This window comes from Folsomia candida, unplaced genomic scaffold (assembly GCF_002217175.1).
Source record: "Folsomia candida strain VU population unplaced genomic scaffold, ASM221717v1 Fcan01_Sc021, whole genome shotgun sequence".
NCBI classification, from domain to species: Eukaryota; Metazoa; Arthropoda; class Collembola; order Entomobryomorpha; family Isotomidae; genus Folsomia; species Folsomia candida.
Window position 1 is genome coordinate 614,286 of NW_019091213.1, and position 27,264 is coordinate 641,549.

At 42.0% G+C, this 27,264-nt stretch overlaps 7 protein-coding genes across 10 annotated transcripts; 6 read left to right on the forward strand and 1 right to left on the reverse strand.

Moving 5' to 3' along the window:
* The first annotated feature begins 120 nt into the window (after positions 1–120).
* Positions 121–6,387, forward strand: LOC110858324 (probable 4-coumarate--CoA ligase 1). Its single transcript, XM_022107054.2, has 12 exons — positions 121–1,379; positions 1,460–1,667; positions 1,770–2,027; positions 2,152–2,405; positions 2,480–2,589; positions 2,662–2,743; positions 2,826–2,835; positions 2,941–2,982; positions 5,322–5,422; positions 5,490–5,498; positions 5,621–5,843; positions 5,914–6,387. Exons 1-12 carry the CDS (start codon positions 1,173–1,175, stop codon positions 6,135–6,137), a joined length of 1,728 nt encoding a protein of 575 aa, XP_021962746.1. The 5' UTR covers positions 121–1,172; the 3' UTR covers positions 6,138–6,387.
* Positions 6,388–6,481: 94 nt separating this feature from the next.
* On the forward strand, positions 6,482–9,992 carry LOC110858413 (graves disease carrier protein homolog). Its single transcript, XM_022107187.2, has 7 exons — positions 6,482–7,632; positions 8,281–8,433; positions 8,526–8,710; positions 8,781–8,964; positions 9,042–9,216; positions 9,480–9,562; positions 9,658–9,992. Exons 1-7 carry the CDS (start codon positions 7,584–7,586, stop codon positions 9,756–9,758), a joined length of 930 nt encoding a protein of 309 aa, XP_021962879.1. The 5' UTR covers positions 6,482–7,583; the 3' UTR covers positions 9,759–9,992.
* Positions 9,993–10,268: 276 nt separating this feature from the next.
* LOC110858414 (elongation of very long chain fatty acids protein 6) lies at positions 10,269–12,306 on the reverse strand. Of its 2 annotated transcripts, XM_022107189.2 has the most exons (7): positions 11,882–12,306; positions 11,671–11,739; positions 11,195–11,598; positions 11,000–11,130; positions 10,775–10,867; positions 10,587–10,695; positions 10,269–10,506 (listed from the first exon to the last, which is right to left on the reverse strand). In XM_022107189.2, exons 3-7 carry the CDS (start codon positions 11,583–11,585, stop codon positions 10,376–10,378), a joined length of 855 nt encoding a protein of 284 aa, XP_021962881.1. In that variant the 5' UTR covers positions 11,586–11,598; positions 11,671–11,739; positions 11,882–12,306; the 3' UTR covers positions 10,269–10,375. The 2 variants fall into 2 exon arrangements, with proteins under 2 accessions (XP_021962881.1, XP_021962880.1); XM_022107188.2 differs by having other exon boundaries at positions 11,671–12,305.
* Positions 12,307–14,830: 2,524 nt separating this feature from the next.
* LOC110858393 (elongation of very long chain fatty acids protein 6) lies at positions 14,831–18,643 on the forward strand. 2 transcript variants are annotated; one of them, XM_022107161.2, is made up of 6 exons: positions 14,831–15,636; positions 16,688–17,061; positions 17,146–17,265; positions 17,344–17,442; positions 17,534–17,670; positions 17,763–18,643. In XM_022107161.2, exons 2-6 carry the CDS (start codon positions 16,688–16,690, stop codon positions 17,894–17,896), a joined length of 864 nt encoding a protein of 287 aa, XP_021962853.1. In that variant the 5' UTR covers positions 14,831–15,636; the 3' UTR covers positions 17,897–18,643. The 2 variants fall into 2 exon arrangements, with proteins under 2 accessions (XP_021962853.1, XP_021962854.1); XM_022107162.2 differs by having other exon boundaries at positions 14,831–15,168.
* A 243-nt stretch (positions 18,644–18,886) lies between these two features.
* LOC110858538 (elongation of very long chain fatty acids protein 6) lies at positions 18,887–20,493 on the forward strand. Its single transcript, XM_022107354.2, has 6 exons — positions 18,887–19,395; positions 19,452–19,640; positions 19,705–19,762; positions 19,894–20,002; positions 20,125–20,185; positions 20,249–20,493. Exons 1-6 carry the CDS (start codon positions 19,004–19,006, stop codon positions 20,364–20,366), a joined length of 927 nt encoding a protein of 308 aa, XP_021963046.1. The 5' UTR covers positions 18,887–19,003; the 3' UTR covers positions 20,367–20,493.
* Positions 20,494–20,904: 411 nt separating this feature from the next.
* LOC110858503 (putative fatty acid elongation protein 3) lies at positions 20,905–24,554 on the forward strand. Its single transcript, XM_035858649.1, has 8 exons — positions 20,905–21,198; positions 21,309–23,067; positions 23,137–23,479; positions 23,596–23,715; positions 23,789–23,801; positions 23,866–23,951; positions 24,056–24,192; positions 24,286–24,554. The coding sequence occupies exons 2-8, from the start codon at positions 23,043–23,045 to the stop codon at positions 24,420–24,422; spliced, it is 861 nt and encodes a 286-aa protein (XP_035714542.1). The 5' UTR covers positions 20,905–21,198; positions 21,309–23,042; the 3' UTR covers positions 24,423–24,554.
* A 134-nt stretch (positions 24,555–24,688) lies between these two features.
* Positions 24,689–27,243, forward strand: LOC110858648 (putative fatty acid elongation protein 3). Of its 2 annotated transcripts, XM_035858648.1 has the most exons (8): positions 24,689–25,078; positions 25,292–25,533; positions 25,623–25,690; positions 25,761–25,812; positions 25,880–25,978; positions 26,669–26,765; positions 26,843–26,882; positions 26,978–27,243. In XM_035858648.1, exons 2-8 carry the CDS (start codon positions 25,307–25,309, stop codon positions 27,112–27,114), a joined length of 720 nt encoding a protein of 239 aa, XP_035714541.1. In that variant the 5' UTR covers positions 24,689–25,078; positions 25,292–25,306; the 3' UTR covers positions 27,115–27,243. The 2 variants fall into 2 exon arrangements, with proteins under 2 accessions (XP_035714541.1, XP_021963169.2); XM_022107477.2 differs by having other exon boundaries at positions 24,689–25,533.
* Positions 27,244–27,264: the final 21 nt, after the last annotated feature.

Consider the following 27,264-nt stretch of genomic DNA (forward strand, 5'->3'; position numbering starts at 1 on the left):
ATTACATAAATCAAAACACTAATAATCGGAATTGGTCGTTCACGATTGTAAACTTTGGAATTGCGTCGTACAAGTACAAGTACATACTAGTGCATACTACGGTATGATGAACTGAGGAGGTGTCTGTTCACAGTTCATTCATAATAATAGCAAATTGGGGATGCTCCTTTGAGTACCCAGCGTTGAAGGACCCCGTGGTCACACTGCGTGCGAGTGAAGACATAAAACATCCGTTGATTTGAAAAGTGTCCACACTGTCAATTTTCACGTATACTTAGGCGTTACTGGACTCCACAAGGCCTGACGATGACCCAAAGCCACAGGCTGCCCGTCTTCTCAACGTTACTTTTTGTCCTCATAGTGGGACAAGTTCGTCATGGGGACTGTTCCTGTTGCTCTGGCGTGTATGGAGGGACGTCAGAGAAGTGCAATGACTGGCCCACGCCCTTGTCCTTTGGCATTTGCTGTCACGGGAAGGTCTACGACTGCGACATTTTTTGCTGCAGCTGTAACACCCCCTGTCAGATTTCTTAGTCTATGCTATCAACCTCGATAGTTTTAAAGGTCGCAAGTGATTGGGTGGTTACAAATTGAATTGTTCCCTTAAGATCATCTTTATAAGTATTTAGTTTAGAGGATGATTATGGTGTAATGCAATCTATTTTTTGTGTGCGTGAGGAATATCAAGGCTGTCCGTTCATTTAAGCGGCGGTAGCAAAAAATGCGAATAAAACGATACATTATCCTCGTTGAGCAGGTTTAACAAAATATGTACAAGTCGTATGCAATGTAGGTAGGTATATTATGCAACTAATGCAACTCGTCCAATGCCAACGAGACCCATGATTCTCCGGCTATGTGTTCATGACTGTTTTATAATGGGTTGTTTGGAGTGGGGCATCAAATCCGATATCTAAATACGTACATAGGTGGTGAATACTGGTGAATGGTGAATGGGTTGAGACTCTTAACAAAACAAACATAGGCCAACAAATAGTTAAAACACTGGCTACTTTTCCTTCTTCTCCTTAAAACCACAGCTGGAATTTGGACCGTGAAACGTGCCAAATCTGCTGCACGACACACGACATACAGTAGTGAAGGAAGATCATATCATTTGTAATCAGCAAGTATCTTGCCAGCCTTACATCTGTGCTTAGTTGACACAAAAAATGTCACACATTTTTATAAGGCAACGAGGAATTTCTAAATTCGTGCGACAAATATTTCAAAGAAATGTTCAAACAACGAGTTTTTTCTCCAAAGACGACCGATTTTGCGTGGTTCCATCAGCGCACAATCTCGACCCCGTTGTGGGTGTCACCATTCCAGAATTCTTTTGGTCCAATTTGCACAAATGGGGAAATGCCACTGCTTTCGTATGCAACCTCACGAAACACATATTTACGACACCATTGTTTGATTGAGTATTTTTTACTTGATTTTTTTCTGAATCCAGGAGTGCGGGGTTTCTGGGAGGAAGTATACGCATGACCAAGTTTACAAGCAAAGTCGAAGTTTTGCAGCCGCACTGAAGCAACACGGTTTAAAAGAGAACGATGTCGTTGCGATTTTACTGCCAAATGTCCCTGAATATGCTGCAATTTTATTGGGAATACTCGAAGCTGGGGTCACAGCGTCCCCCTTCAATCCAACCTACACCGCTCGTAAGCAATTCAACGTGACGATTTTCCATGATGATAAATAATTACTATTTACTAAGATCAAGTACTCAAATGACAATGATTGATTAATGTTTCCATATTTAGATGAAATAGCCACACAGCTCAATAATTGCGAGGCCAAGGCAATCGTTACGCTGCCAATGTTTCTTCCACAAGTGCAGGAGGCAAAAGCACAGTGTCCCTTGCTCAAGTCGGTCGTCGTCGTGGGCGAGGCGCAACCGGGATGTCACTCCTACTTCGAAATGGCCAAGGTCAACTCGGATGGGGTGGAGTTCTTAAAGGGGAGTAAAATCGACACTGTGAATCATACAGCAATCTTGCCTTGGTCGTCTGGCACTACGGGTACGTAGGATAAGTATGAATAGATACATATGTGTTACATATGTAAGTACGTGTGCAAATGTGTAATTACTTTTGTCGCATATCGCTCATAATATGATAATATGTTCCCAATGGAAATTATTAGGGCCACCGAAGGGCGTGATGTTGACCCACTCCAATATCAACACGAACCTGTTGCAGGTCACTCAACCAGGCTACTTGGCCACCAAGCCCTTCACTGGGGGCAACGAGCAGGACAAATTTATTGGAATCCTTCCGTTCTTTCACATCTACGGATTTCTCCTCGTCATGGCCAAAACCTTGTACCATGGTGCACACACGATGACCTTGCCTAAGTTTGAACCAAAATCTTTCATAGACTCGGTCCGAAGTCACCAGGCATGTGCATTTCATAAGAACGAGTGGTCCTATACCCTGCAGAAAACAAATTAATAATTTTATATGTAAAACAGCCCAACTTTCTTCACCTGGTTCCACCGTTGATTTCATTCATGGCTAACTCTCCCGACGTGAAAACTGAAGACTTGAAGTCTATCGCTTGCATAATGGGAGGTGCAGCTCCGTAGGAAACTTTATTTACTAATGTTTACATATGCGCTAATTAGTTACGAGTCTGAATAGGGAATATTTTTAGAATTGGACCAGTCATTATCAACCGAGTTTTGGAAAAAGCAGGCAAACACTTTTTGTTCACCGAGGGCTACGGGATGACGGAGGTATTTTATCTCCTGACTAATTTATCTTATTTTAATCTCTACACTAATTTAATTATGAACAATTCTCAAAACTCCTATTTAGCTCAGTCCAGGTATTTAAAAGACGATTCGTTTGCATATTGAGATAATGGGAACGATAAACGCCTACATCTAAAGTATCCAGAATATCTATAAAGATGTGCTCATTTTTTTACCAGTGTCACATGTATCTCCGGTGGCCACTAACAATAAGAAAATCGGTACAGTAATACAAATCGTTTCAACCTACCGAATATAAAATTAAATTTACATAAAATTAAAATTAATGCAAAGATGAGTACCGTACAAGGAGGTGATAATGTCAACTTTGACGGGCTGAAACTACCAGAAGCGAGCATTACGTTTCTTAGCTTTTTTGCCATAAAATCAGTCATATCCTCATCTGTACGTGTGCAAAAAAGCTAAGAAACGTAATGCTCGCTTCTGGTAGTTTCAGCCCGTCAAAGTGGTGTGGGTTTTGAAAATTTTGCAAAATATTTGGGAAAAATTATAAAAAGACCAAGGAGACTGTCGTCATGCGACCCCGTGGTCAACAAAACTCTGCTGTTTTCTTGAAAGTTAGTTTTTAGCCCGAGTCTGGGCTTATGGAACCCTCATGTCCGTCTGTTCGCCCGTCCGGCCCATCTACACGATAGAACCAAAACGGCCTAACAGATTGACTTGGAATTTTCACCATATGCATATTGGGCAAAACTTTGCAAAGTTAGGAATGGAGTTCGAAGATAAGCGAAATCGGTCAAGTGGTTGACCGGTGGGGGTCATCGGAGTGGGTGGGAATTATGCACCAAAATTTTAAAATTGTCATAGAAAGCTGAAATTTGGTACAGAGATTGCTAATGGCTTCTAATGAAAGAATGTGAAGTGAAATTGGAAAATTTTACAACTGGAGGTACCCTAGGGGGTGACCCATACCGATTTTTCAAAGTCGTCATATCGAGGTGAAATTTTGCATTGAAGTTGCTTATGGCTCTTAAGGGAAGAGTATAAATTGAAATTAGAAAATTTTTCCTCCGGAGGGACCCTATGGGGTCACCCCCTCCGATTTTCAGAAATTAACTTGAATAGCTTAAATTAGGAATTAGTCCTTAGTGCTTTCTCATGAAATAAACGAAAATATTAACAAAAAGTAACCAGAGTGGCAGTAGGGGGTAACCCAAATCGATTTGTAAAAGTTGATATAATCAGTTGAAATTTAGAATGGAATCAAAAAATAACTTATGATTAGCATGTAGGAGGCTTGAATTTCGAAATTTTTACAGGAGCGACCTCCACTGGTCATGGGAAGTAGTCATGAGGAAGGGATAGCAATATTTTAATTAAAAATATTATTTTTAGAACTTGATCCAATACGAGGAATTGATACTAATGTTCATTCAAAATTAATATGCAGTAAAAAATCTGAAAGGTTATCTGGCGAAATATTCTTTTTCCATGACTTGAGTTTGTTTAAAAATACATTATTTTCCAACTTTCACAGTAATTTTACTGCATATTAATTTTGAACCAACAGTAGTTAATTCAAGATTCATTACGAAATAGTAGCACATAATTTTACAGAAAACTATTGACAAACATGGGTTTATGTACTAACCAATCCTGGTTCGGGCTAAGCCAAGCTGTACTGATAGGTTTTTTTTAAAATTATTCAATCGAGATGAAACTTCGTACATAGTTTACTAATGATCCCAAATGGAAGAAGATGAAGTAAAATTGAGTAAAATTTTCACATCCGGGTAACCCATACCGATTTTCATAACTTGTCTCAAAAAGCTGAAATTCGGAACGGTGATACTTAATGGCTTCTCATGAAATTATATGAAGTCAATGATGAACAAAAAATAACCAGATGGGCAATAAGGAAGGGGTGCCGATACCGATTTCTAGATTTCTAAGAATTAATATATTGAGCTAAAATTTAGTGTGGAGTTGAAAAATAACTTAGGGTTGAATTTCGAAATTTTATAGGACAGCCTCCACTGTTTTTGGTATTTGGTGCCAATTAATACTACCAACTGACGTTAGTTAATGCAAGAATTAGTGAAAAATAGTAAAACATTCTGACAAACATGGGTTTACTAATCCATCCTGGTTCGGGCTTAGCAAAGCTGTACTGCTAGGTTTTCAAAAAATAATTCATTTGTCGTCACGTTATTTCTCCCTTTTTGAAATTGGTAAAAAATGAATTTTTCATGCTCGATAAATGTGACAATTAGTGAGAATATTATGTCGGGTGTAGGCAATTTGCGCCGAGAAAACGATAAGATAGATATAACCAGCGTCGTTGAATTAAGAATAATACAAATATTTTGGTGGAAATCGTCAGGAAATCGTCGTTGGACAAAAATTTAGAACCGGACTCTGACCCTGTCTCGGGCTAAATGAAGTTCTTTGCATTTTTGTTGCCAACGGCGTTGTTATTTTTAATTGTTTAAAAATAATTTTTCGCTCAGGCCGTAAAAACCCCCTTGAACGGTTCTCTCCTTTAAAAAAATAAATTGCGAACGTATTTTAAGCAAAATTAAGTTTTGTTTATATTTAGGATCGTGCGGAGTTCCAGTTCCAGGTTCACTCTGTAAAGTAGTAGACGTCGAAACGGGGGAAGCGCTGGGACCCAATCAACCTGGAGAATTGTGCATAAAAGTGAGTAGCTTTCCAGATTAAATGATGTTTAAATGTTTAATATTCTATAAGGCTGATTTTATTGTAGGGTCCACAGGTAATACCGCTTACACCGACACTTGATTCGTGCAATTTTCTAACCATGGTCGACTGCCAAATTAAAAATCACCTTGAAACCACAATGACTCTAAATAATATGCATTATCCTACGCAATTCAGCTGATGAAGGGATACTACAAGAATGAAAAGGCGACCAATGAAACGATTGATGCCAAGGGTTGGCTCCACACGGGTGACATCGGCTTGTACGACGAGGACAAGTACTTTTTCATCGTGGACCGACTGAAGGAGCTGATCAAAGTTCGAGGCTTCCAAGTGGCCCCCAGTGAGTTGGAAGACCTCTTAAGAAAGCATCCCGAGGTGACGGACGTGGCTGTGATAGGTGCACAAATTAGCCCATATCTTCCCAGCTAAAAAATGCATTTGTCAGCAACTCTGATTATATTTGTCAGGCGTCCCGGATGAGCGTGCAGGCGAACTTCCTCGAGCCTACATTGTTAGTAAAAGTTCAAAACCGTCCGAGGAGTCCATCCACAAGTACTTGGAGACGAAGGTTTCGCCGAATAAGAAGCTGAAGGGTGGCGTCGAGTTTGTCCAAGCCATTCCCAAAGCGGCCAGTGGCAAGATCTTGAGGAGGGAGCTCAAGAAAGACTACTTATCCAAACATGCCAAGTGATATCTACAAGAGAAACTTTAACACAAATTTGGCTATTCTTTCATAATTCTCTGACTTTTATTTCCCATAACTTTTATTGTTTTTATGATCATTCCTGGACATTTCTTTTACTTGTTTTTATTTTGTATGAATTTTACAGCCGCGTACTTATTCATCAGAATGTGGGTTTATAAAATGGTGTAAAAATTTTATACCCATATTTATTACTCGCCACTATTTTCCTTTAACTAATAAAGAAAAGTCAATTAAATTTTACGTCGTATTTGCTTATGGCATCTTCCATGTGCATCACACGACCATGAGTCAAAGTCCATGTTATTATCCATCCTCCTGACTGATAATGAACCCGAGCACATGGAAATTTACCCGGATTCGGGAACACAATCGATCCGCCGAAAAGCTGACGTTGATATTTTTAACTTGAGAACGTAGTAGTAATAATAAGGTGAAGGACGATTTCGGACGGGGGATGATCAGCACATATTCAAGATAGAAGCAGAACAAAACTACATGGTAGAAATGGTAGAAATTGAGAATCCAAGTAATTGTCAATGTGATACCCAAAACCAAACATTACATGCACACATTTTCTAAGAACTGAGTACGATAAAATTCTCCGACGTCGTAATAAGTATAAAAACCAACTTGGACTCTAGCTACAAATACATACATAGCTCAGGCAGCGGATTGAATGGCAGTATTATTATTTTAAGTTAGTAGTGTTTCGTTAAGTCAAATTTACTTTAACATGTGTGTCTATAGCATAGACATAAACCAGTGAACACATTCGTAATATGACGTCGCCACCACCACAATCATCAAGACGAGCAGCATAACCCCCGGTTTATCGCAGTATCGTATTTAATAGTCTCCTTATTAACGTTAATGCTCGTTGTATTGCAATCTGCAGTTAAATACCTGCGTTTGCTACATACTGACTTTGTGGTTGAAGAGCGAGAAGGATCAAGAAACCTGAGAAAACAAGTTGTTGGTTGAAAAGAGACAAGTGCAATAATCTAAAGTTGGTCCGTTCGTGTGGTTGAGCTGGTTGCTTCTCATCTTCGTCGTCTTCGGATTAAAAACTTTGAACAACGGGATTTTTTAAGGAAGATCAAACTTGAAGAATCACGGCACCCACTTCGCACACCTCTCCTCCCCGTACCTACTATTACAATGGGTATGAATTCGCAATGAACAATTCGCTACCTGGGCGCAGTGTGGTCTCATCAGTCAAATTCATGCCCAGCAAGGAATAAGGACTCAACTTTCTGGTCGCTACTTTGCATATAATCTCCTCGCCTGTTTATTATCGACCCGAGATAGATCGAGCAATTCAGTGTTGAAAAATATCGTTTGGAACATGTTTGGAACATAGTCTGTTATCTTAGAAATATTGTGTTTGTGATTAGCTGGAGCAGAAATTGTGCCACAAAAGGAGCCGTTGCGATGGAGGATATGGCAGTGGCAGTAATTGCCAAATCCATGTTATCAGGAGGTAGGCAGTGATTCCAAGTACTACTTGCTAAATTATTTAAATACCTAAATATAATCTGCACATATGTAAATAGTAAATACACGCGTTCATGACTATAAAATTTCCTCTTAATGAAATTCAAAATAACAAATATTTCTGACTTATTTTCCTTTGGTATGAAACCATTTGCCACGGCCGAGAGAGGATAGTCTGAAATAATGAATCATACGTGAATATTAGCATGTGAGGAGTTGATGATTAAACTGTTAGGCATTGATGTGAATGGACTCTTGTCAGCTCCGGTTGGTAAATATGTGTGTCAAGCCAAAACGGCACAAGAGCACGTAAACAAAATAAATGCACACGGACGGAATGTGTCTATTACATGTATGCAGCACGAGTAATTCAACTTTAGTAATATTGTGCGTTGCATATATGTACATATGCCTTGGTTTTTTTGTGGTAACGCATGAATTGGGTACGCATCAAAGCCCCAAGTGAAAGTTTCAATTCCAAATGGAGCAATGTGCATCGCTGCAAATAAAGAGTGCACACTCTTTTGGAGGAGCGAGACAGCGAGTATTATTCCTAACTTTTTGGCAAGCTTATGTAGCACGTTTGATAATTTTATTAAAATGAAAAATGCATGATTTTTTTTGTGTGGAACAGGCGTTGCGGGAATGTGTGCAAAAACAGCGGTGGCCCCCTTGGATCGGATGAAGATTTTGCTGCAAGCCCATTCCAGGCATTACTCACACTTGGGAGTGTTCAGCGGATTAAAAGGCATTGTGGAGAAGGAGCGGTTCATTGCGCTCTACAAAGGTACGCCATTCTTCTGGGAAGATACCAAATAACGATGTCGAATGTGCACTCTCACAACTTTCTCACTTGTACATTTTTTGTACTATTCACAGGCAATGGGGCCCAAATGGTCAGGATATTCCCCTACGCCGCCTTGCAGTTCACATCCTTTGAAATGTACAAAAAAATGTTTGGAGAATCGCACATTGGGCGATTTTCTGCAGGGTCGGCTGCGGGCGTGACGGCTGTAGCTTTCACCTACCCGCTGGATACGATCCGAGCACGATTAGCATTCCAGGTAATGATTTAAACGGTAGTCGCATAGCACAAACTGAAGTATTTTCAACGTTCGTTAACTGAATATCTAGGTGCATGGGGAGCACTTGTACAACGGGATTTACCAGTGTGCGAGCCATATATTTCGAGAGGAGGGTGGGATCAGAGCCTTGTACCGAGGCTTCACTCCCACGATATTTGGCATGATTCCCTACGCTGGACTCTCCTTCTACTGCTTCGAGTCCTTCAAATACCTCTGCATGAAATACTTGCCTGGTGTGTACTTAAAGATGCCGAACAAGCGGACTTGGTGGCTGGAGTAGCAACTAACTAAACTTATCTTCCTGTTGCAGATTGGACCTGTAAAAGCTGTTCGGCGAATACTGGGGGCTTGGTGTTAATGGTTCCTTACAAATTGTTGTGCGGGGGAGTGGCCGGAGCGGTCGCCCAGACGTTTTCCTATCCTCTCGACGTCACAAGAAGACGAATGCAACTCGCCATGACGAGTGAGCACACCAAGAAGTTTGGGTAAGCAAAGTATATACACATTGCTCTACATATTCACTTGGATTACTTTCTCCAAGCAAGTATGAGACTAAAAGTGCTGGGTTTGGTGTACGGTGTATTGTTTTCAAAAATTGGTGCTGGGTTCTATTTGGTGATACTTTTGGTGAATGCAACAAAACAGGAGGTTCGTCTTCTCTTCATCTTTTCTCTCTCGAATTACTCATTGCATGAATAATCCATAAAAAGTAATTATAAATATGAAAGTGACTTGTCTGAACTTGCAGCATGGGGATGATTCCAACGCTGAAGATCATATATGAGGAGAACGGGGTCATGCGTGGATTGTACCGGGGAATGAGCATTAACTGTGAGTGGATAACCCCTTCTTATCATTTTGATTGATGGATGACGGGACCAGATGGACTATGACAAGTACGGCAATTATAATGTTTGTATTTTCAGATTTACGTGCAATTCCAATGGTCGCTGTCAGTTTTTCCACGTATGAGTTGGTGAAACAAATGTTGCAGCTGGACACTGGAATACCGATAAAGACTGGTTGAACCAGAGGCAAAATATTCCAAGGTATTGCACGGATGACATCATGAAAAAGTGGCACGTGATAGCCTACGTTTGTTATCTTTTGTCGGTGATTAACTTCACTCCCAGATCGTATGGGAGTCAAGATCAATAAAACTTAAGCTGATAATTTTGTAATTTACCGGAAACAGTTAATATTTATCTGAAAATGTTGCGCATTATCGTTGACCAATAAAAGTTGTTAATTTTTGTATCAATTTATCTGCCTGTCTGTCAATTTCATTATGCGAGTAGTAAAGAAGAGATATTTTGTACATGTACATCTCTGCGATGAGTTCTTGCATTTCACACTTTCATATCAATTAATTATCATCATTTTGCAAGTTTCGGGAAAAAATTAAAGCAATGCAAATTAAAGATTTATGTAGTCTCCTACTGCTCAAGTCTTCTCCCTCAGAATGTAACGCAGAAGGAAGTGCCTCCCGGCCAGATTAATGGCTGAATGCTTATGAGTAATCACAGGACAGTGGAAATAAGAAGTAATTATAATTTTTTTTGCGAACGGATGACAAAGATTTTACAGGATTTTACGATCGAGTAGTGCAAGTTGTGAGGAATTGGGTCGCTCGCAGTCACCGTGTTACAAGGTTTTGGGCTTGGACTTGTGAATACTTTTGAGGAGGAGGTGTCCAAAGAAGAAGAGGAGGGAGACGTGCGGGATGAGCGACCACTTGACGCTGTTCATCGTTCTCGCACAGTCTCTCCCTTTGACTACAAAAATTTGAATTAGGACAGAGTCACCCAAAATTCACCTCCCCTTCTGGGTTATTTATGTTGACAGAGAGACTCACTAATTTCTCGGGCCGTATAGACTTGAACCACTGCTCCAAGCATCATTTCCAGAACGTGGAGAATGGCAATGACGAGTCCAGCTCGGCGTGGCAGTTTAATGTGCATCCCCTACTCATCAGTCACAAATTGAACAGTACATTATGACAAACTTTTTTGTCACTTGTCCTTCATTTGACTAATGTGTTACCTTTAGAGCAAAGTAGGAGTACATGCAGAACAAAACAAAGAAGTTTGAGCCCCCGATGTGTCTGCATATCGGTTCGGAGTCTGGAAATATCATCTGCAAATGCATAATTCAAATATATATATATATATGTACATAAATTTATAAATAAATAACAAATGTATTTGTTATTGATTCCAAATTGCGCACATAAATAGAGGAGCACAAACTATGCGGAGAGAGACCTACCCAAGGAACGATGATTGCGATGGCGTGGTGATACCAGTAGATGAAGAGAAGTGGTTTCTTGGTTAGGACAATGAGAATGGTGTCACCCAAAAATAAATACTTTGAGAGGCAGAAGAAAAGTCCCCAAAATGCTGCAAGAGTAAAAAAAACATGTCAATTTAGGGAATCCTCCGTCCGTGTTCCTTGATGGAGTACCCGTAGGCAAATTGAGTTCTTCTCGAATGCAGAGAGATCTGTGAAATCCGTCGGGTTTGGCCAGAATGGGAACCAGCTCTTGCATCTGTCTCACGAAGCCAAAGAGGTTCAAAAGGGCCATCGTGACATTCCAGCAGACGAGGAAGCGTTTGAGCTTGAAGGGCGTCCTCCCTCTCATCCATCCCTCCATCCCAAACACCGTGGTCAAGTAGACGACGCACACAACGAAGGGGAATTGCCAGTAATCCACCATCACATTTTGCCACCACACGAGATCCGCCACTTCAAAGAAGAAGGGAAAATGCTTTGGAGGGTTTTCGTAAATCCAGTCCTTCGCCCGGTCATAAGTGGCGTTGTAGTTGTACAAGAAGGACGTCAGGTCACGAACCATGGTGCAGAAACACCTACGCAATTCAAGAGCACGTGACAATTGAAAGATTTTGATGGGTTTGACGAAATATTTCCAAACTGCTCACCAGGACAATGTTCAAATGTCTTTCGTTCTTGGATGTTGACCCCGAGAGAGGTGGGACATTCAGACAAAGCTGCTCTCCACAAATGTGTATGTATTTATCGAGCTGATTTATGGGTACGTTTTAACATGCCGTTAGCCAGAACACACCAGGACTTGGCATTTGTGAGGCTGATTGAGGGAAGAAGAGAGATTTCAAAATGCTGCTGATTTACCTGCGACTAATACCAGTTTTCCATCACCACCACCGTCGTCGTCTCTACCAACTATCACACTGAGTGGACGTGAGTCTGGTGTCGGCAGTTCATGGCAATCAATACTACGCACATGCATAAGACAGAGATTTCAAATTTCAAAAGTTGGGTGAGAGTGAAGCGAAAGGGAGATTCACTTCACATGCATAATCATCACTCGCGATGAGGTTTAGTTTAAGGGACAGAATCCTTCGATGCACCTCCACCAATTTCACTTGTGCCAAAAACAACGTCTTATTCATCTACTCAAGTATTGCTTAAGTGCGGAAGCAAAAAATGCACTTTCATGAAAAACGACTTGTTGTGCCCAAATGTCGAGATTGTGCTCGCTTGTGACGGTGATTTGGTTTGAAACGGACTGACTCAAACTTTGAAACAGCACGCAGATTAAATCTGCTTCTGCCGAGGAGCACATGAATAATAATTGTCTGCATGCATACTCGACACCTCTTCATTTTGCACTGCATTGTGCAGGTGTTCCTCCATTTAATGCTGTCTATCTTCACTCATGCTCATATGTAAGCCATGCATTCAAAATAGCCGACATTCAGAAACAAGGGTTTAATCTCACTACGTAAACTGGAATCCATTCACAAAATATTGAGGAACACCTGAAGCTGATTTGTACGAGTCCGACGAAAAGGAGAATGCATTACGGTGTGTGTGGTTACAATTTACAATGGCGCAGCCCAGTTCTTCTCATGAATCATGGATACCGATATACCATACCGATATTCAATTATTGCTTTAGTGGTGGTACTTGCCACTAAGCATTTAAAAGAGTGGACATTTAAATAATTTCAATTGAAAATCATCAATTGGCTATATGAGGAAGTATTTAATGAGTTAATCAAGATGAATATTCATCGCCACTTCTCCTCAGTGCTCGCAAATTGCATGCTTTGTATGTTATATAAATCCGTCAGCATGTGCATAACTTATTAGCCGCGCGCTATTACTTGTCCCCGTCTCATACACATTTTAACGGTGTACTCTACCGTGTTGTGGAGTGTAGAACGTGTATACTGACTGTGTTGTAGAAACCGTTAATTTGTGTATGAGACGGGGGCAAGTTAAAGCGCGCGGATAATAACTGTCGTCGGAGGCTCAATCATACTTCCGAAAGGTGTGGGCATGAAACTCTGAAATGTGACACCATGAAATACTCAATCTTTACTCGTGCATGTAGTTTTTATTCCATAATCAACAGCATTACTCACTTAAGTCAACCATTTATTAATGCAGCAGACTTTAGAAATTTGCAAAAGAGTATATTCCAGTGTTTGATATTGTTTCTTAAAATTTGCCAATATAGAAGTTACAAGTACTTATGTACCATGCTAGTGACTCTAGCACGCTGTGCTTTTAATTTAGCTTTACTTAAATTTCATTACGGGTTAGTTGAGTAAAGTTAGTTAGTTGAGCTTTACAGCGAAAACTCTGCAGTGCTTTCCAACAATTAGCTTCATAAATTTTTGTACAGGCTGCACCATCACCTTATTAGATGAATGGGCTACCTAGTCAAAGCAAAAGTACTACGAGTTCAACGCATTAGATGAACTAAATCTACGATGACATTATATACCGCAAATCTGGGTGACGTTATATGTAGAGGACTGATTAAGTTCATGGACATTGGAAAATTTAGAGTGAACTTTGAGTCATTAGTTACAACAATATGTATTCTACTCTTGCAGAGTGAACGACGACATCCCTTGTGAACAACTATGAGACATAATTTCAGTGTTATGCAGTTGGTAGGAGAGGAATTATGTGGAGGGGACTTATTCGTCTAATCCTAAGTGACCCACCGTAACGTTTACATGAAAATGAGCAATTTGAATCAATTGGGTCAAGGATAAGGGTTGAGACATACATATGCAACCTTATCTGGGTTACTACACACACTTCTGATGTCATAATGGTTCCTCAAAGAGTCGTCGTCGTAGTGGACTTGGATTGAGAAGTCGTCCCTGTTGTGTGTTGCGTACTTGCTGCACCCTGGAATCATCCCATCTCGATGAGGTGACCCTCCCTGCACTTCACCCCCTTGTTCACTTCGAGCGAGGAAAGTGGACATATTTTGTGGGGAATTTTCTGCGTTGGCTGGTGGACTAACCACTTTGTTCGCTATATGTACATATACTTATTATGTGCATACATACATATACAGCAACACTATGTACGTCCATACATGTTTATGCACGCAGAGAGCATGCAAAGTCGTGAAATTGATATGCATAGGGACAAGAATTTGCGACAGGAAATGTTGAGCAATGGGCAAGTAGGGTAACATGTATGCAGCAGCCATCAAGAAAGTACAAGTGCTCATTTAATGAGCCATATTTTGGCATCACAATAGTGCAGAGAGATCACAATAATGTGAGAGAGGTGACCAAGAGGGACACAAATTCTACACCAATTTACCAAGAGCATCCCATTCATGATTATGCAGAGTTGACCACAATGCAGCCAATTTGTGTGAACGATCCGTGGGTTTGTAAACAAGGGATGCAACATTCTGCCAACTTTTTTGGTGGTTGTGAAATATGTGATGCATTTGATCAGAAGGATTCAAAAACGCTAAAGACAATGATATGCTGTGATATGTGGCACCCACGTCGAGTCGGTGGCCACATTTTGCGTATGATACACAAACGTAATGGACTCGTACTTTAAGCGTACATACGCTGAGGGCAACGAGCAACACGTAATATTTATCTCGGCTGATATCCACTCTTTTCTCGCGAATATAGTAGGACCTGTTCTCCTCTATGACAACTTCATTTGGAAACAATGTGTGTATGTTTGTGTGTGTGTGAGAGCAAGAAATGGATTGCGGACCCAGACGTGAAGCGATGATATGAACATAACATGAATAAGCAGTTAAGCTCCTCAACTGTGGCGTTATCTGCTCATTGTTGAATCTGCGTGCAAGAAATCATGATTGAGAGTGCCCTGTTTCCCTTATTGCCATGCAACTTTTTGCCTAACTGGTCCTAGTTCATAGTTCAGTTTTTTCAACCCTCGCCACCACCATTATTCCACTTCCACAGTCAATTCGAAACTCTGTGCTGGCAATCCGCAGTTTTTTTTCCGTCTTGTTGAAAATCAAGTTTTGTGTCTCGTTGTTGGATGTTGGGGTGTGACAACCTGATCCCACTTGAGCTCACAACCACCAGGACCATCTCACCTGCCGTCATCATCATCCCCTCCCTACCACCACCACCACCAGCCCCAGGTTCAAGGTACAATCCCACACACTTTGTATTTCCAACACTTTTACCCAAACCAACGCTACTAACCCCAACTCAAAGTATACGCTCATCCTCACAAGACGACGACAGGGCCACTTCTTGTCAACGAGTGAATGGAAATCGCCAATTTTTTGAACCACCCTTCAAGTCAGTCGCCCATGGTTGTGTGCAACAAAGACAAATTGTGAGCAGGAGAATTTGGGCAAGAATGGAGACTTTGTGACGTCCACGCGTGGGTGAGAGTGCACAGTGGTGAACATACAAAAATCATCATATTCACTCATTTCGTTTTGTAAAACCACGCCACGCAAGAACAATACTTCAGAATGGAAAGGACAGAATAGTTACGTTGTGCGAGTCGTCCCTGCCAATTTCCTGCCCTCCCACTTGATTTCCTTTTCATATCTGTCGTCTAAACGGACCAATCTGCGGGAGCGTCCCATCTAGATTTCACCAATCGTAAGAACCAAGCTCTCGTCCTTGTCACGATTTATTTTTGTGCATTCGCTTCCCTTCCTGGTCACTTGGGATCCGGGGTATGTAGACGCTCCGAACGGAATCAAGCATTTTCCTCCGTTGATTTTAGAAGGATTTTTGCAATATTTCTCGAGATTGTGGGAATACTGGTTGGCAAGAATGCAGGAGTGTAGCACTGCCGGACCAAGAGTCATTGGTGACCTCAATTGTGGAAACTTGCTTGCATACTAACCAGATTATAGCCTTGAGTAGATTGGGTCAGTCTACTTTTTGATTTTCTGAAGCAGGACAGGCAGGACATTGCGTTGAGCGGATGACTCCCAGTATAAATGCCTCCCCAATACGTGCATCCACCTGAGAGCAGCAATAATAGGTACCAATTGGTGGCCCTCGTTGACTGGGTTTATGCAGATGTCTTCAGGACTGTCATCGGAGCCCCTGGTTTTTACTCCTCACTTTTTGGGATGCATTTTCATGACCACCTACGCACTCGAAATCATAAAATAATTTTACGTCTCATAACTCGGTCATGATTTTAACGCGAGTCAGAGCGATACTAAAAAATTGTGGCTAGATAAGAATGATATCATCAATGTCGTTGATAGACATCATGGAGTCACACTTGAACTCACACTTGGTGGCGCAACTGCACAATATTTTGGTGCAAAAAAGACAGTCTAAAAGAAAGGAGCACTTGCAGTGATGTTATTAGAAAAACCGATTGCACTTTAAAGTACATGAAATGTACATATTTACACGAACAACGGTGCCTAACAGTAGTTGAGGTAATAGAATCGAGAGCAGGTTCAGGAGGAGGCCTGGTTCATCCACTCTGCGTAATTGCTCCATTTGTCAATTAAAGCTCATTTGGCACAATAATGCCAACCAAACCAAGACATCTCTACATGTTTCGTGCAGTCTTCTTATAATTCTCCTGCAAAACCTGATTATGTATACTTGTTGGATTCGCAATAGTGCATCGATTTCGATATGAAAACGATGTCAAGGACTGATTCGTTGCACCATTTTGCAGATGACTGCAACCCTGATGAACCTATTTTCGGGCAACGGTTCATTCCTGATGAACCAAGAGTACGTGGAGTGGCCCTTCATGACGAACCCGACCTACCCGCCCTACTGGTTCGAGGAGTTCGACCCGGACAAGAGTCGGCGCTGGTTGTGGGACAACTGGACTCTGAGCGTCTACGCCACCGGCCTCTACTGGCTCATGATCTTCGTGGGGCAGTGGTGGATGAAGGACCGACAGCCCTTCAACCTTCGCAAGCCCCTCGCCCTCTGGAACTTCTTCCTCGCCGGATTCTCCATCTGCGGGTTCCTGCGCACGGGGCCCGACCTCTACGACGTCCTCACCGGAGAAAACGGCTTCCACAGATCCGTTTGTGTCAGGTGCGTGTCCTACACTCTGACTTTGGCCAAATAAGGCTGCTGCATAGTGGGCAGTGGTTTGTATGATTTCTTTGGTCCCCACAGAGACTCGCTCAATCCTCCCACCGCCTTTTGGGCTTATCTCTTCACTCTGTCCAAAATGCTCGAGTTGGGAGACACCGTTTTCATCGTTCTGAGGAAAACACCTCTCATATTTCTGCACTGGTAATAATCTTGTTTATGACCGTATTAAAAAATCCAGGATAATAAGATGACCAATAATTTGAACTGGCCGATGTGTAGGTACCACCATTCGACAGTTTTAGTCTTTTCGTGGCTATGCTATCCCCAAGCGGAGCCAATTTTCCGCTACGTAGGAGTGATGAACTATGCCGTCCACAGGTACTTGCACCATAATGAGCTTTTAAACATTCGTAAATAGAATTGAGTAATTGAATTCGCATTAAATCAACCTCCAATATTATTTTTGCAGTGTAATGTACTCCTACTACGGCTTCAAAGCTCTCCAGTTCAAAGTTCCACGCCAGCTATCGATGGTCATAACTACTTTGCAGCTCAGCCAAATGATCTTGGGTCTGATTGTTAACATATACGCATACACTGCCAAAAGTAAGCAGCAGCAGAAGTAGTGTAAAAAACTTGTACAGAAATAAATGGCGTAATTACAAAGATAATTAACGTGCAAATTGTGTGTATTTTAGACGTGTTGGGCTGGGAGTGTGCGCGCTCGGACGAAGGGTTGCGCGTGCTGATGCTGATGTACGCCTCCTACTTTGTCCTCTTCGCCAACTTCTTCAAGAGGACGTACTTGACCCGCAAGAGCAAGACGCAGTAGGAGACCCAAGTCCTTCCTGCGTGGTTTTATACCGTCGTGCTCGAGAGTCTCGTCCTCGTCGACGCAACCACTGACTCATTTCGCCTTCTTTAAGTTCCTTACCCATATTCACTCCCCGGACCATGTTTTACTGATCGTGGCTTTGTGAAGACCATTGACGCTGGCAGTTACACGAGCTCTAGACCACCACCTACAGTAGCAGATGACGATGCAGTATCCTCTCCTTCAGAAATTACGCTCCTCTATTTTGACCTGAGCTTGCTTAAAGATGGTCCTTCCACTACGAAAGTTATTTCCCTTTCCATTTGTAAATACTGCTCTTCCCCTTGTTTTTTTTAATCGAAATTTGTTTTCAACTGGAAATTTTCCACCATGGTTTTGGTTTTTCTCTTCTTGACTCTAGGTTACCTACATGTATGTACATATTATTATGCAAATTGTGTAAATCAAATACAAGCCAAGACTCCTGCTGAGCGAATCCTTGGGCATAAAGATGCAGGAATGCCCAGCCATGCAACATGATACAATTGTGATGCCTCAAAGAATATATATAGTTAGCAATTAAAATTAGTTAATCATTACCCATGATAATAAACTGCTTAAAAATGTATAAAAGTATGTATGTATTAAATGTAATGTCAAGATAAACGCAAAAGCGACTAGTTTTCAATGCGAGTTGGTAAAATTGTGAGATTTTGTTGAACTAAAAAATAGGAGCAGAGGAATAAAGATATAATTTTAAGAAACTCCCGAGTCTCGGATGCAATGAATATGTGAGGCATTGAATCTGCATATGGGCTATAAATCAGCAGTTAATTCCCTCTCTTTTATAATTACAAATCGCCATAAACTTGAGGAAAGGTTGAAAGTCGGATTTTACGCGATATTTTAACAAGTAAATTGCACAAACCAATTAAAATAAATCTGCATAATATTAATTTGAGATTCTTTAATGCGTTCAAAATTAGCAAATGGATGTGTGCAGTCCATCCATACAGTTCGCTCGGAGATTTTCTACGTTCTGTCAATTTTACTTCTCTCCCAACAACAAGCGAGCACACTGCAACCAACCGCACACAACTTTTTAGGAACAGCGACAACGAGGTCATGGTCATGAGTTTGCCAAATTTGGGGTGGATTCTGGACGCAGGGGCGAGGCTGAACTTGTCGGAGGATGTGGGTCTCAAGGGCTGGCATTTTGAAGACCCTCCAAAGTACATTCGACAGTTTGAGTTTGAATGCTACGACCACGACTATTGGGTCGACGTGTGTATGCAGTACTGGAAGTTGCCCTTCTACGTGGGAGCCGTCTACCTCCTCACCATCTACGTCCTCCAAAGGTACATGCGAAATAAGGCCCCCCTCAATCTCAAAACTCCCCTCTTCCTTTGGAACTTGGGGTTGGGTCTGTTTTCCATTGTAGGATTTTGTCGTATACTTCCCGCCCATGTCGATGTCCTTCTCAGACAAGAGGGCTTTTACAAGAGAATTTGTGTCAGGTATTTGACATGGCTATGGTTGGCACCAGTTGTCACTTTGGAGGTTGACTTTGCAGGGAGGGAGTTGACCGTCCCACTGCGTTCTGGTACCTCGCTTTTGGGCTGTCGAAATATGTGGAGCTGGGAGACACGATTTTTCTAATTTTAAGGAAAAAGCCCGTCGTGCTCCTGCAATGGTATCACCATTTGGTGACCCTCATATCCCAGTGGCTGGTGGGACCTCTGGTGGAACCCATTTCTCGATGGTATGTAGCTGACTCTGGTCGCCAACAAACAACTGCGAATGTCAAGACCAATTGTGTGTTGCAGGGTTGTCGTAATGAACTATGGAGTTCACAGTTTGATGTACCCTTATTTCGCCCTAACCGTGAGTGCTCTCCCTTATCTTATAAATTCAGTTGCATTTTTTACTTCATCATACATATGGATCCAAGTAAATACAATGAACACGAACTCTAATGGCTCTTCTGGTAACTATTTCAATTCGACAATTCGTAGGCCGTGGGTGTGCAAATTCACAAAACGATTGCCAACTTCATAACAACGCTGCAACTCTCTCAAATGGTGTTTGGATTGTTCATCAACCTCTACACGCTCCACCTCCTAAGTACGCGTCCCTTTCAGCACTCCTGTGAAGCGCCTTGAGGACCACACGCTTGTGGTCCTGCCCCACGTATGCAAGGAAAGGCCTCACTATTAATTTTATTGAAATTATGCATTATGTTGCAGATCAAGGCGTAAGCTGTGCGCGGCATGCTTTGAGCATCCAAATCATGGCAATGGTTTACGGGTAAAACCCTTCCTGCGATTATTTAACTTTGGTTTTTACACGAAGAAAATTATATACATACAGGTCGTTTACGCTGCTCTTTGGAAAGCTATTCTACGACTTGGTCGTCGCAGAGAAGACGAAAAAACCGAGTAGTCCTGACAGACAGGCGACGATAGACGACGGAAGGAAGATGGACTAAGAGCGCGTTTCAAAAAGGGTCAAATATTTCTCAACTGATAAGAATTGTGAATTGAGAATTGTGCAAATGTTAAGAATTAAGCATGCAACGAGGCGGAGATTAAACTAAAATGTGATGATACTGAGTACGAACGTCCTAAATATATTTTCATGTTTACACGACTGCGAATTTGTGTGCAGCGTAATGAGCGTGCAAATGTATCACTGAGGTGTCCTTGTCTGTAGTGGTCATTGTCAGTCATATATCCTCCGTTACGCAAACCTCTATCTGCATCTCTAGTACTAAATCTGGCCTCCTTCTTCTTCGTTGCTGCAGGACGCACGCAGAAATTACGTATGTATCCTCGCACGACGAGCGTGAGTAGCCGCGTTTGCATGTGTTGTACAAGTGGGATGAGGTAGTCAAAATGTCAACCAGATGCGGATTTTGTAATTAAATGCGATCCCACGCTTGGCTCACGTCTCATTCTTTTGTTCCTTCTTGGGGACTTGGTGCTTCATGACGACGGGTGTACCTGGGCGTCAAAACAAAATGGATTTGTCAAACTGGACGCGGTGGGTGTCGTCTCCCTCCTTTGAGGTCTCCGAGTTTGAGGAGATAGACGTTAAGTGATGCTGGTTTGCCAAAGAGTTTTGGCTGTTCCCCTTCTTCCTTTGGGGATCATACTACACGGGACCGGGGCTGCACGTTTGCTACAAACCGGAAGCCCATGTGTCTCAGAAATTGTCTCTTTGGAGGAGCAAATCAATTTCCATTCCCTCATATTTGTGGGGCTTACCTCGCATAACTACTTCGCATACTTGCTCAGCAGAACGGATTACATTGGAACGTTGTAAGATTACAATCCTAATTATACATTAGAAGGATGTACACGTGTAGGATAATCCTCATGTACAGAGAAGGACTGGGTAAGCCCGTTGTTCTTTATTTATTTTTGCATAGGAATGGTCAAAAGCTGCACATTTCGGAGATATTTCTCATCGTGCTGAGGAAAAAGCATTTTTTTTGGCAGACTCTGGAGGAGTCTTCTGAAGGAGGCTTCACTTGTGTGAAGCTTATCAGCACGGCTTATATGCACCCCCTTTGCCATCTTTTTGGATGGAAGGATGAGTCTGGACTATTTCCCCTCCAACAAGAAGCAAAGAAGAGATTTATCTCTTCTATATACTTTGACTTTTCAGATCTTATTAATATTGTTAGTAGGATTGTCACCAGAAGGACTGGTCCATACATATTTGGAGCAACCCAATCCAACGATGGCAATGCATATCACAACCCGTCGAAGTACAAGAGCGATGAAAAGAGTCGGCGAATGTGTGCCGTCATCGTCGTACCACAAGCGTGTATTACTACTATTATTATTATGCTAGCTTATTCTATGTCACCTCTTTTTACCTGCTAATTGAGAAGGCAGATGCCTGCGTCACACTGCCACCGCAGAAATCAATCGTGATAATTTGCTATACACTCGCTTCTTAGAAGTGGGTTGAACGAGGGTTTTTATTAAATATTTATACAGTGACATTCAAAATCAGGATTCTGCGAATGTATGCACACATTTTACACAGTGGTTCGACCCATAGTTGGACTGCTGCACGTAGTACGCTTCTTATTGCACGTACGCATTTCCAATGTCCAGGTTGACAACGGTTTCACGGTCAGGGATTGCAGTACCGTTTTCCCTGCGGGTTCACCAAACTTGTCAAAACGCAACAAAGTCGCCAGGAATAGGTTGGGTTGTGAAGGCGATGAGAAAATGCTCGTTGAAGTGAGATCCTACTGCACTGGTATCCGGCATCGACTGATGAGGCGCATCTAATCTGAGCCACCTTGGATTAGAAAGTTTGCATTTTGGGAATATGAGACGAACGAGTGGCAGTTGCTCCTCTCTCTCTCTCAGCTTTGTCAACCCACTTATTATTTATTACCACTGTGTCCACTGCTCTTGGCATATGAGTCGGGTGAATTGTATCTATTTTTAGCAACTTCCTCACGACACAGATTTCCCATTGCTCGCAGACAGGGTTGAGGAGATGCGGATACCTTGTATCGTAAGTCTGAGGGATTTTATGTTGGTCAGTGGGCAGGGGACGAGAGGTGGAGGAGAGAAATCCTTTGGAGAGAGCGTCTCTCAGATTGTTCCACCCTGTGAGACACATCAATTGTGTGGAGAAGGGGTAGAAAAACGATGCTCCGTCGTCGTCGTGGGTCTGGTCAACCAATAATAAACCTGATGGATGCTAAATCTAACCCTGTCTCTCAATCTCAATTTCGGTGGCATCATTCGCAGATATGTCAGCCTGTGTCATGCTCATTTCATAGCAGAGCCCCGTCCTTGCAGATTTAATACTTGGATTTTAACTCCACACTCAGAAGACGCCAGGAAGACTTCCATTCTCCCAAATTTCGACTCGCACGTATTTATTTCTTATCTGAAACTTTTTCCCAGGCAGCTGTGCATCGCTGAGAAAATAACTACATTTTTAATTAGATTAAATATTACAAATATTGAGGACGAATCGCGGTTTTACGCCCGCAATGACCTCCTCTGCTCCAATCTCTACCGTGACTTACTACTAACGTTGTCGTCGGCAACAGCAACGACGGGAACTCAGGAAATTTAAGTGAACTTTTCAGCAGTTTTAATCGGTTTGAACAAGAAAACCGTGTCTCAAAATGAACATTTCCAACAATTTCTTCAGTAAGTGAGGGAATTAATTTTGGGGATTGACTAATTAGGTATTCATAAGAACAACGCGTGTGTACATAGGTTCAGTAATTCCTCGAATGGAAGACGCCTACGTGGATTGGCCGTACATGGAGCCAGCCCTTTTGGAACCCTTCAGCTTTGAAATATTCGACCTGAGCAGGAGTCGGAAGTGGTTTTGGCAGAACTGGACCCTTACCCTCTACATCTCAGTGGCCTACGTGGTCCTCATTTGGCTGGGACAGCGGTGGATGATGGATCGGCAGCCCTTCAACCTCCGCCCGCTTCTCACCCTCTGGAACTTTGGACTCGCCATCTTCTCCGCTGTAGCTTTCGCCAGGATCATTCCAGAGTTCGCCCACGTGCTCCACGGACAAAACGGCTTTCATCGCAGCGTTTGCGTCAGGTTCGTGCCCTAATTTCAATATCATATTTATAAATAGATGCTCCAGTACTTTGACTGCTGCCAGTCAGTCACTCTGCATACCAAGTTACAATTTTGGTGGGTTTGTATTTGGACAGGGATGCCTTGAACCCCAGCTCGGCATGGTGGGCAATGGCTTTCTCCGTCTCAAAGCTGGTGGAACTGTTGGACACGGTGTTTATCGTGCTGAGGAAAACGCCCCTCATATTTCTCCACTGGTTCGTGCTTTCTCTCGTGCATACAATAATTATGTAGCTGAAAATGTGTCACCGTCCACTTTGTCCAATGCAGGTATCACCATATGGTATGTTCCACTTTGAAGAAAGTACGTAGATTCCGAGCAGGTGAGAATACTTACTTAATTGCAGGCGACGTTAATTGTGTGCTGGATGAGCTACCCTCAAGCTGAACCCATATTCCGCTATGTGGGCTCCATGAACTTGTTTGTGCACAGGTGCGTGGAAAATATATAAGGATCCACATAATAAATTAATAAAGAAACATAGCTTGAATGACTTTGGATGGGCTTGGCAGGTTTTAATAAATGTCTGTATTTAGCATCATGTACACGTACTATGGCTTTAAGGCCATGACGTTCAACCCCCCACGAAAGCTCGCCATGATGATAACTCTCCTCCAGCTAAGCCAGATGTTCATCGGCTTGGTGGTCAACCTCTACGCTATCTACGTCAAAAGTGAGTCTTGCATAATTGATAACATAATATGTAAATAGTTCACAATTCTCTCCATGGTTCAAGATTTGCTAATGTGCCGCCTGGTTTGTGCAGGTTCTGGGCAAGAGTGCGCGAGGTCGGATGAGAACATTCGAGTTCAAATGTGGATCTATGCGTCGTACTTGGTCCTGTTTGTCAAATATTTCTACCAGTCATATTTCTCAAGCCCCAAGAAATTCAAGTCCTCGTAATCATGCTGAACGAGATGACAGCTTATTTCCTATGCTATTTCCGTCCATGTTGTGTTACTATTAAAAGGCCGGCGTTCTCTAAATATGTATCCAGTGGCAGAAATAAATTCCACCAAGATAAAGATAAATTCAGCCAGAAATAAATTAAACTATTCTTTGTACGCATTAACGTATAAACGAGGGCGTCGAATGGCGTCGATTGGAGGGACGTACGTAAAGGAAATATTACTGGATTCCTTGTTTAATTGCGTTCTTAGGTTGCCTGATTAAGACCAAGAAGACCCTCAGCGAATGAGGTTTCCCTTCTCTCAACGGCTACAACGTATTAAACATTTATCCAGGTTACTTGAGCAGTGTATGCAAAAATAGATGAGTGATGACGGTAAGAGCTCATCATGTGTCTATATAAAAGTCTATATAGTTGACATTTCACAGTGGTGCTGGTCACATGCCGTCCATTCGAGTCTATTTTCATACGCTTTTTGCAGTCTCAACGTCGTCAGAGCTATGTAACTTGTGAGTGGACAAGTCTTTAATTAATGGGTTGTCATAAATAGTCATCGATCCGACGTTTCTTGTTGAATATAAGCAAAGTGAGCAAGCCTCGTGAGACCACATTGATTCTGGAGAGCTCTAAACTCTAAAACAACAAACAAGTAAGTACACATGAGCATTGGTGCTCATCAACAGGTCAGAAAACTCGTTGGTTGCATTGCTCTAGAAATAAAATAATGGGCAACTCGAGCGAAATTCATCCTTTTGATATCCCAAATTTTCCTCCCGAGCTGAACAACGTACCAATTTGGGAGTATGAAAAGCCTCCCTCCTTTCTACCATATTTCTGGTTTGAAAAATGGGACTTTTTGCAGTGGAGGGTTTGGCTCATGCAAAATTGGCAGTTGCCATTCTACGTATGCATCATTTATCTGCTCGTCATATTCCAACTCGAAAACTACATGAGGACAAGGAAGCCACTCAAGTTGCAGAAACCTCTCGTCCTTTGGAACTTGGTCCTCGCAGTCTTTTCCTTGGTGGGAACTTTCCGCATTGTTCCGGAAATGCTCAAGATTGTTCAAAGTCCAGGAGGTTTTCACGTCTCAGTTTGCAACAGGTTAGTGAGTTGGAGAGAAATTCATCATTTCATTTACCAACGTATTAAACGTCCTTAAACATCTGTGTCCGTTCGATTTGCTCGTACAGAGAAGGGCTCAACGCCCCAACTGCAATTTGGGGAGTGCTGTTTGTCCTCTCGAAACTGGTGGAACTGGGTGAGAAAGGGCTTCCATGTGCAATTTTAACAATAGGAGGCTTGCTAAGTGTGTAGGAATTTTGGAACAGGTGACAGCGTGTTCATCGTACTGCGGAAACAGCCGCTGATATTTCTTCACTGGTTGGTGGTCGATATTTATAACAACAATTTTCCTTGTTATTTAATGAAGAAAACTATGAAAATTCAGGTATCACCATTCGGTGGCTTTGATCCTTGCATTCGAAGTGTTCCCTTACGGTGAGCCCATTGGTCGCTACTACGCCCTCATGAACTACGCTGTTCACAGGTACACGTACACAATTTAAAAACCTTTGGAGGAGCAACCTTTACTTATAGTTAGCCCGAGTTTTTAGACCAATTTCAATAAGCAGTATGGGTCATCTTGTTGAACCTCCTGCTTCCAAATTTCTAAAAATTTCTTTTATATTCGTAAATCTTGGATAAACTTGCACCTTGGTGCAAAATTTTTTCCAACTGATTCCAAAAACCAGTGTGGGTAGCCCCCTTGGGGATTTAAGGTTGATAATATTGAAATTCGACGTCACCTTCGTTTTTTCCATGTAATTTGCAACCTGCATATCAAACAGCTCGATATGAGGAATTTGAAAAATCGGTATGGGTTGTCCAATAGAGTGTCACCAAGCGGAAATTTTTCTAATTTAAAAAGGTTAATTAATTAAATTTAAGACCTATTAGTCACCTCTGCACTAAATTTTAACTTTCTAGTACAATTTTGAAATTTCGATGCGTAATACCCCACCCACCCCTCTCGTAATAAACCACCCAGATCGGTCAACCACTTGACTGATTTCACCCATCTTCGAACTCGTTTCCTAACCTTGTCCAATATGCATATGGTAGAAATTTCAAGCCAATCGGTTCAGCGGTTTTGGCTCTATCGTGTCGGACGGACATGACGGTTCCATAAGCCCTGACCCAGGGGTCTAACTGACTAATCCTCTCCTCTACTCTGCAGTGTGATGTACTCATACTACGCTTTAAAAGCCATGAAGGTGCAGATTTCCAGGAAACTCTCGATGGTGATTACGTCCTTGCAATTGTTGCAAATGATGGTATGGCAAAATTTTACGTAACTCAAAGTATACGGAGGTCTCAGGCTGCAAGTCATATCATGAAAATACTTGAACAGGTCGGAGTCTGGGTCAACTTCTACACGCTGTATGCAATACGTGAGACATAATTTTGACATTACTTCACTCGCTATTCAAAAGCAAGTCAGCCTGGTTTTCTTGTGTGATACTCATGAATTTTGTGTGATACTCAGATGTGCTCAGCGTCCCCTGCGCCAGAGAACGTCAAAGTGTTCAACTGATCGCTGTCATTTATGGCTCCTTCACATTTCTATTTGCTGACTTTATGTACAAAGCCTACTTCAGCAGCAAGAAGGTCAAGAGGTCGTAGCTCCTCCTGGAATAAAATAGTGGTCATCATAGCAATTCCTCGCATAAAAAGCATATTATTACAAATACATACAAGTAATGTGAAAAATGTTGTGACTGAATTTTAAAAATAAAGACAAATACAAACAAACTTCTCTCCTACTCCAAAGTA

Bases quoted from the DNA above. Each gene is read 5' to 3' on its own strand.
- LOC110858324 (XM_022107054.2), top strand. From the start codon at position 1,173: ATGTCACACATTTTTATAAGGCAACGAGGAATTTCTAAATTCGTGCGA. The intron at 1,668-1,769 runs GTAAGCAATTCA...TTCCATATTTAG, and splicing joins CAATCCAACCTACACCGCTC to ATGAAATAGCCACACAGCTC. The intron at 5,844-5,913 runs GTGCACAAATTA...TATATTTGTCAG, and splicing joins GACGGACGTGGCTGTGATAG to GCGTCCCGGATGAGCGTGCA.
- LOC110858648 (XM_022107477.2), top strand. From the start codon at position 25,154: ATGGGCAACTCGAGCGAAATTCATCCTTTTGATATCCCAAATTTTCCT. The intron at 25,691-25,760 runs GTGAGAAAGGGC...ATTTTGGAACAG, and splicing joins CTCGAAACTGGTGGAACTGG to GTGACAGCGTGTTCATCGTA. The intron at 26,766-26,842 runs GTATGGCAAAAT...ATACTTGAACAG, and splicing joins TGCAATTGTTGCAAATGATG to GTCGGAGTCTGGGTCAACTT.
- LOC110858414 (XM_022107189.2), bottom strand. From the start codon at position 11,585: ATGGTTCGTGACCTGACGTCCTTCTTGTACAACTACAACGCCACTTAT. The intron at 10,868-10,999 runs GTAGGTCTCTCT...ATGCATTTGCAG, and splicing joins TCGCAATCATCGTTCCTTGG to ATGATATTTCCAGACTCCGA. The intron at 10,696-10,774 runs GTAACACATTAG...ACTGATGAGTAG, and splicing joins ACTCCTACTTTGCTCTAAAG to GGGATGCACATTAAACTGCC.
- LOC110858503 (XM_035858649.1), top strand. From the start codon at position 23,043: ATGAACATTTCCAACAATTTCTTCA. The intron at 23,952-24,055 runs GTGCGTGGAAAA...GTCTGTATTTAG, and splicing joins ATGAACTTGTTTGTGCACAG to CATCATGTACACGTACTATG. The intron at 24,193-24,285 runs GTGAGTCTTGCA...TGGTTTGTGCAG, and splicing joins CTACGCTATCTACGTCAAAA to GTTCTGGGCAAGAGTGCGCG.
- LOC110858538 (XM_022107354.2), top strand. From the start codon at position 19,004: ATGGTCATGAGTTTGCCAAATTTGGGGTGGATTCTGGACGCAGGGGCG. The intron at 19,763-19,893 runs GTGAGTGCTCTC...GACAATTCGTAG, and splicing joins ACCCTTATTTCGCCCTAACC to GCCGTGGGTGTGCAAATTCA. The intron at 20,003-20,124 runs GTACGCGTCCCT...ATTATGTTGCAG, and splicing joins CTACACGCTCCACCTCCTAA to ATCAAGGCGTAAGCTGTGCG.
- LOC110858413 (XM_022107187.2), top strand. From the start codon at position 7,584: ATGGAGGATATGGCAGTGGCAGTAATTGCCAAATCCATGTTATCAGGA. The intron at 8,711-8,780 runs GTAATGATTTAA...CTGAATATCTAG, and splicing joins GAGCACGATTAGCATTCCAG to GTGCATGGGGAGCACTTGTA. The intron at 8,965-9,041 runs GTGTGTACTTAA...TTCCTGTTGCAG, and splicing joins CTGCATGAAATACTTGCCTG to ATTGGACCTGTAAAAGCTGT.
- LOC110858393 (XM_022107161.2), top strand. From the start codon at position 16,688: ATGACTGCAACCCTGATGAACCTATTTTCGGGCAACGGTTCATTCCTG. The intron at 17,062-17,145 runs GTGCGTGTCCTA...TGGTCCCCACAG, and splicing joins CACAGATCCGTTTGTGTCAG to AGACTCGCTCAATCCTCCCA. The intron at 17,443-17,533 runs GTACTTGCACCA...TTATTTTTGCAG, and splicing joins ATGAACTATGCCGTCCACAG to TGTAATGTACTCCTACTACG.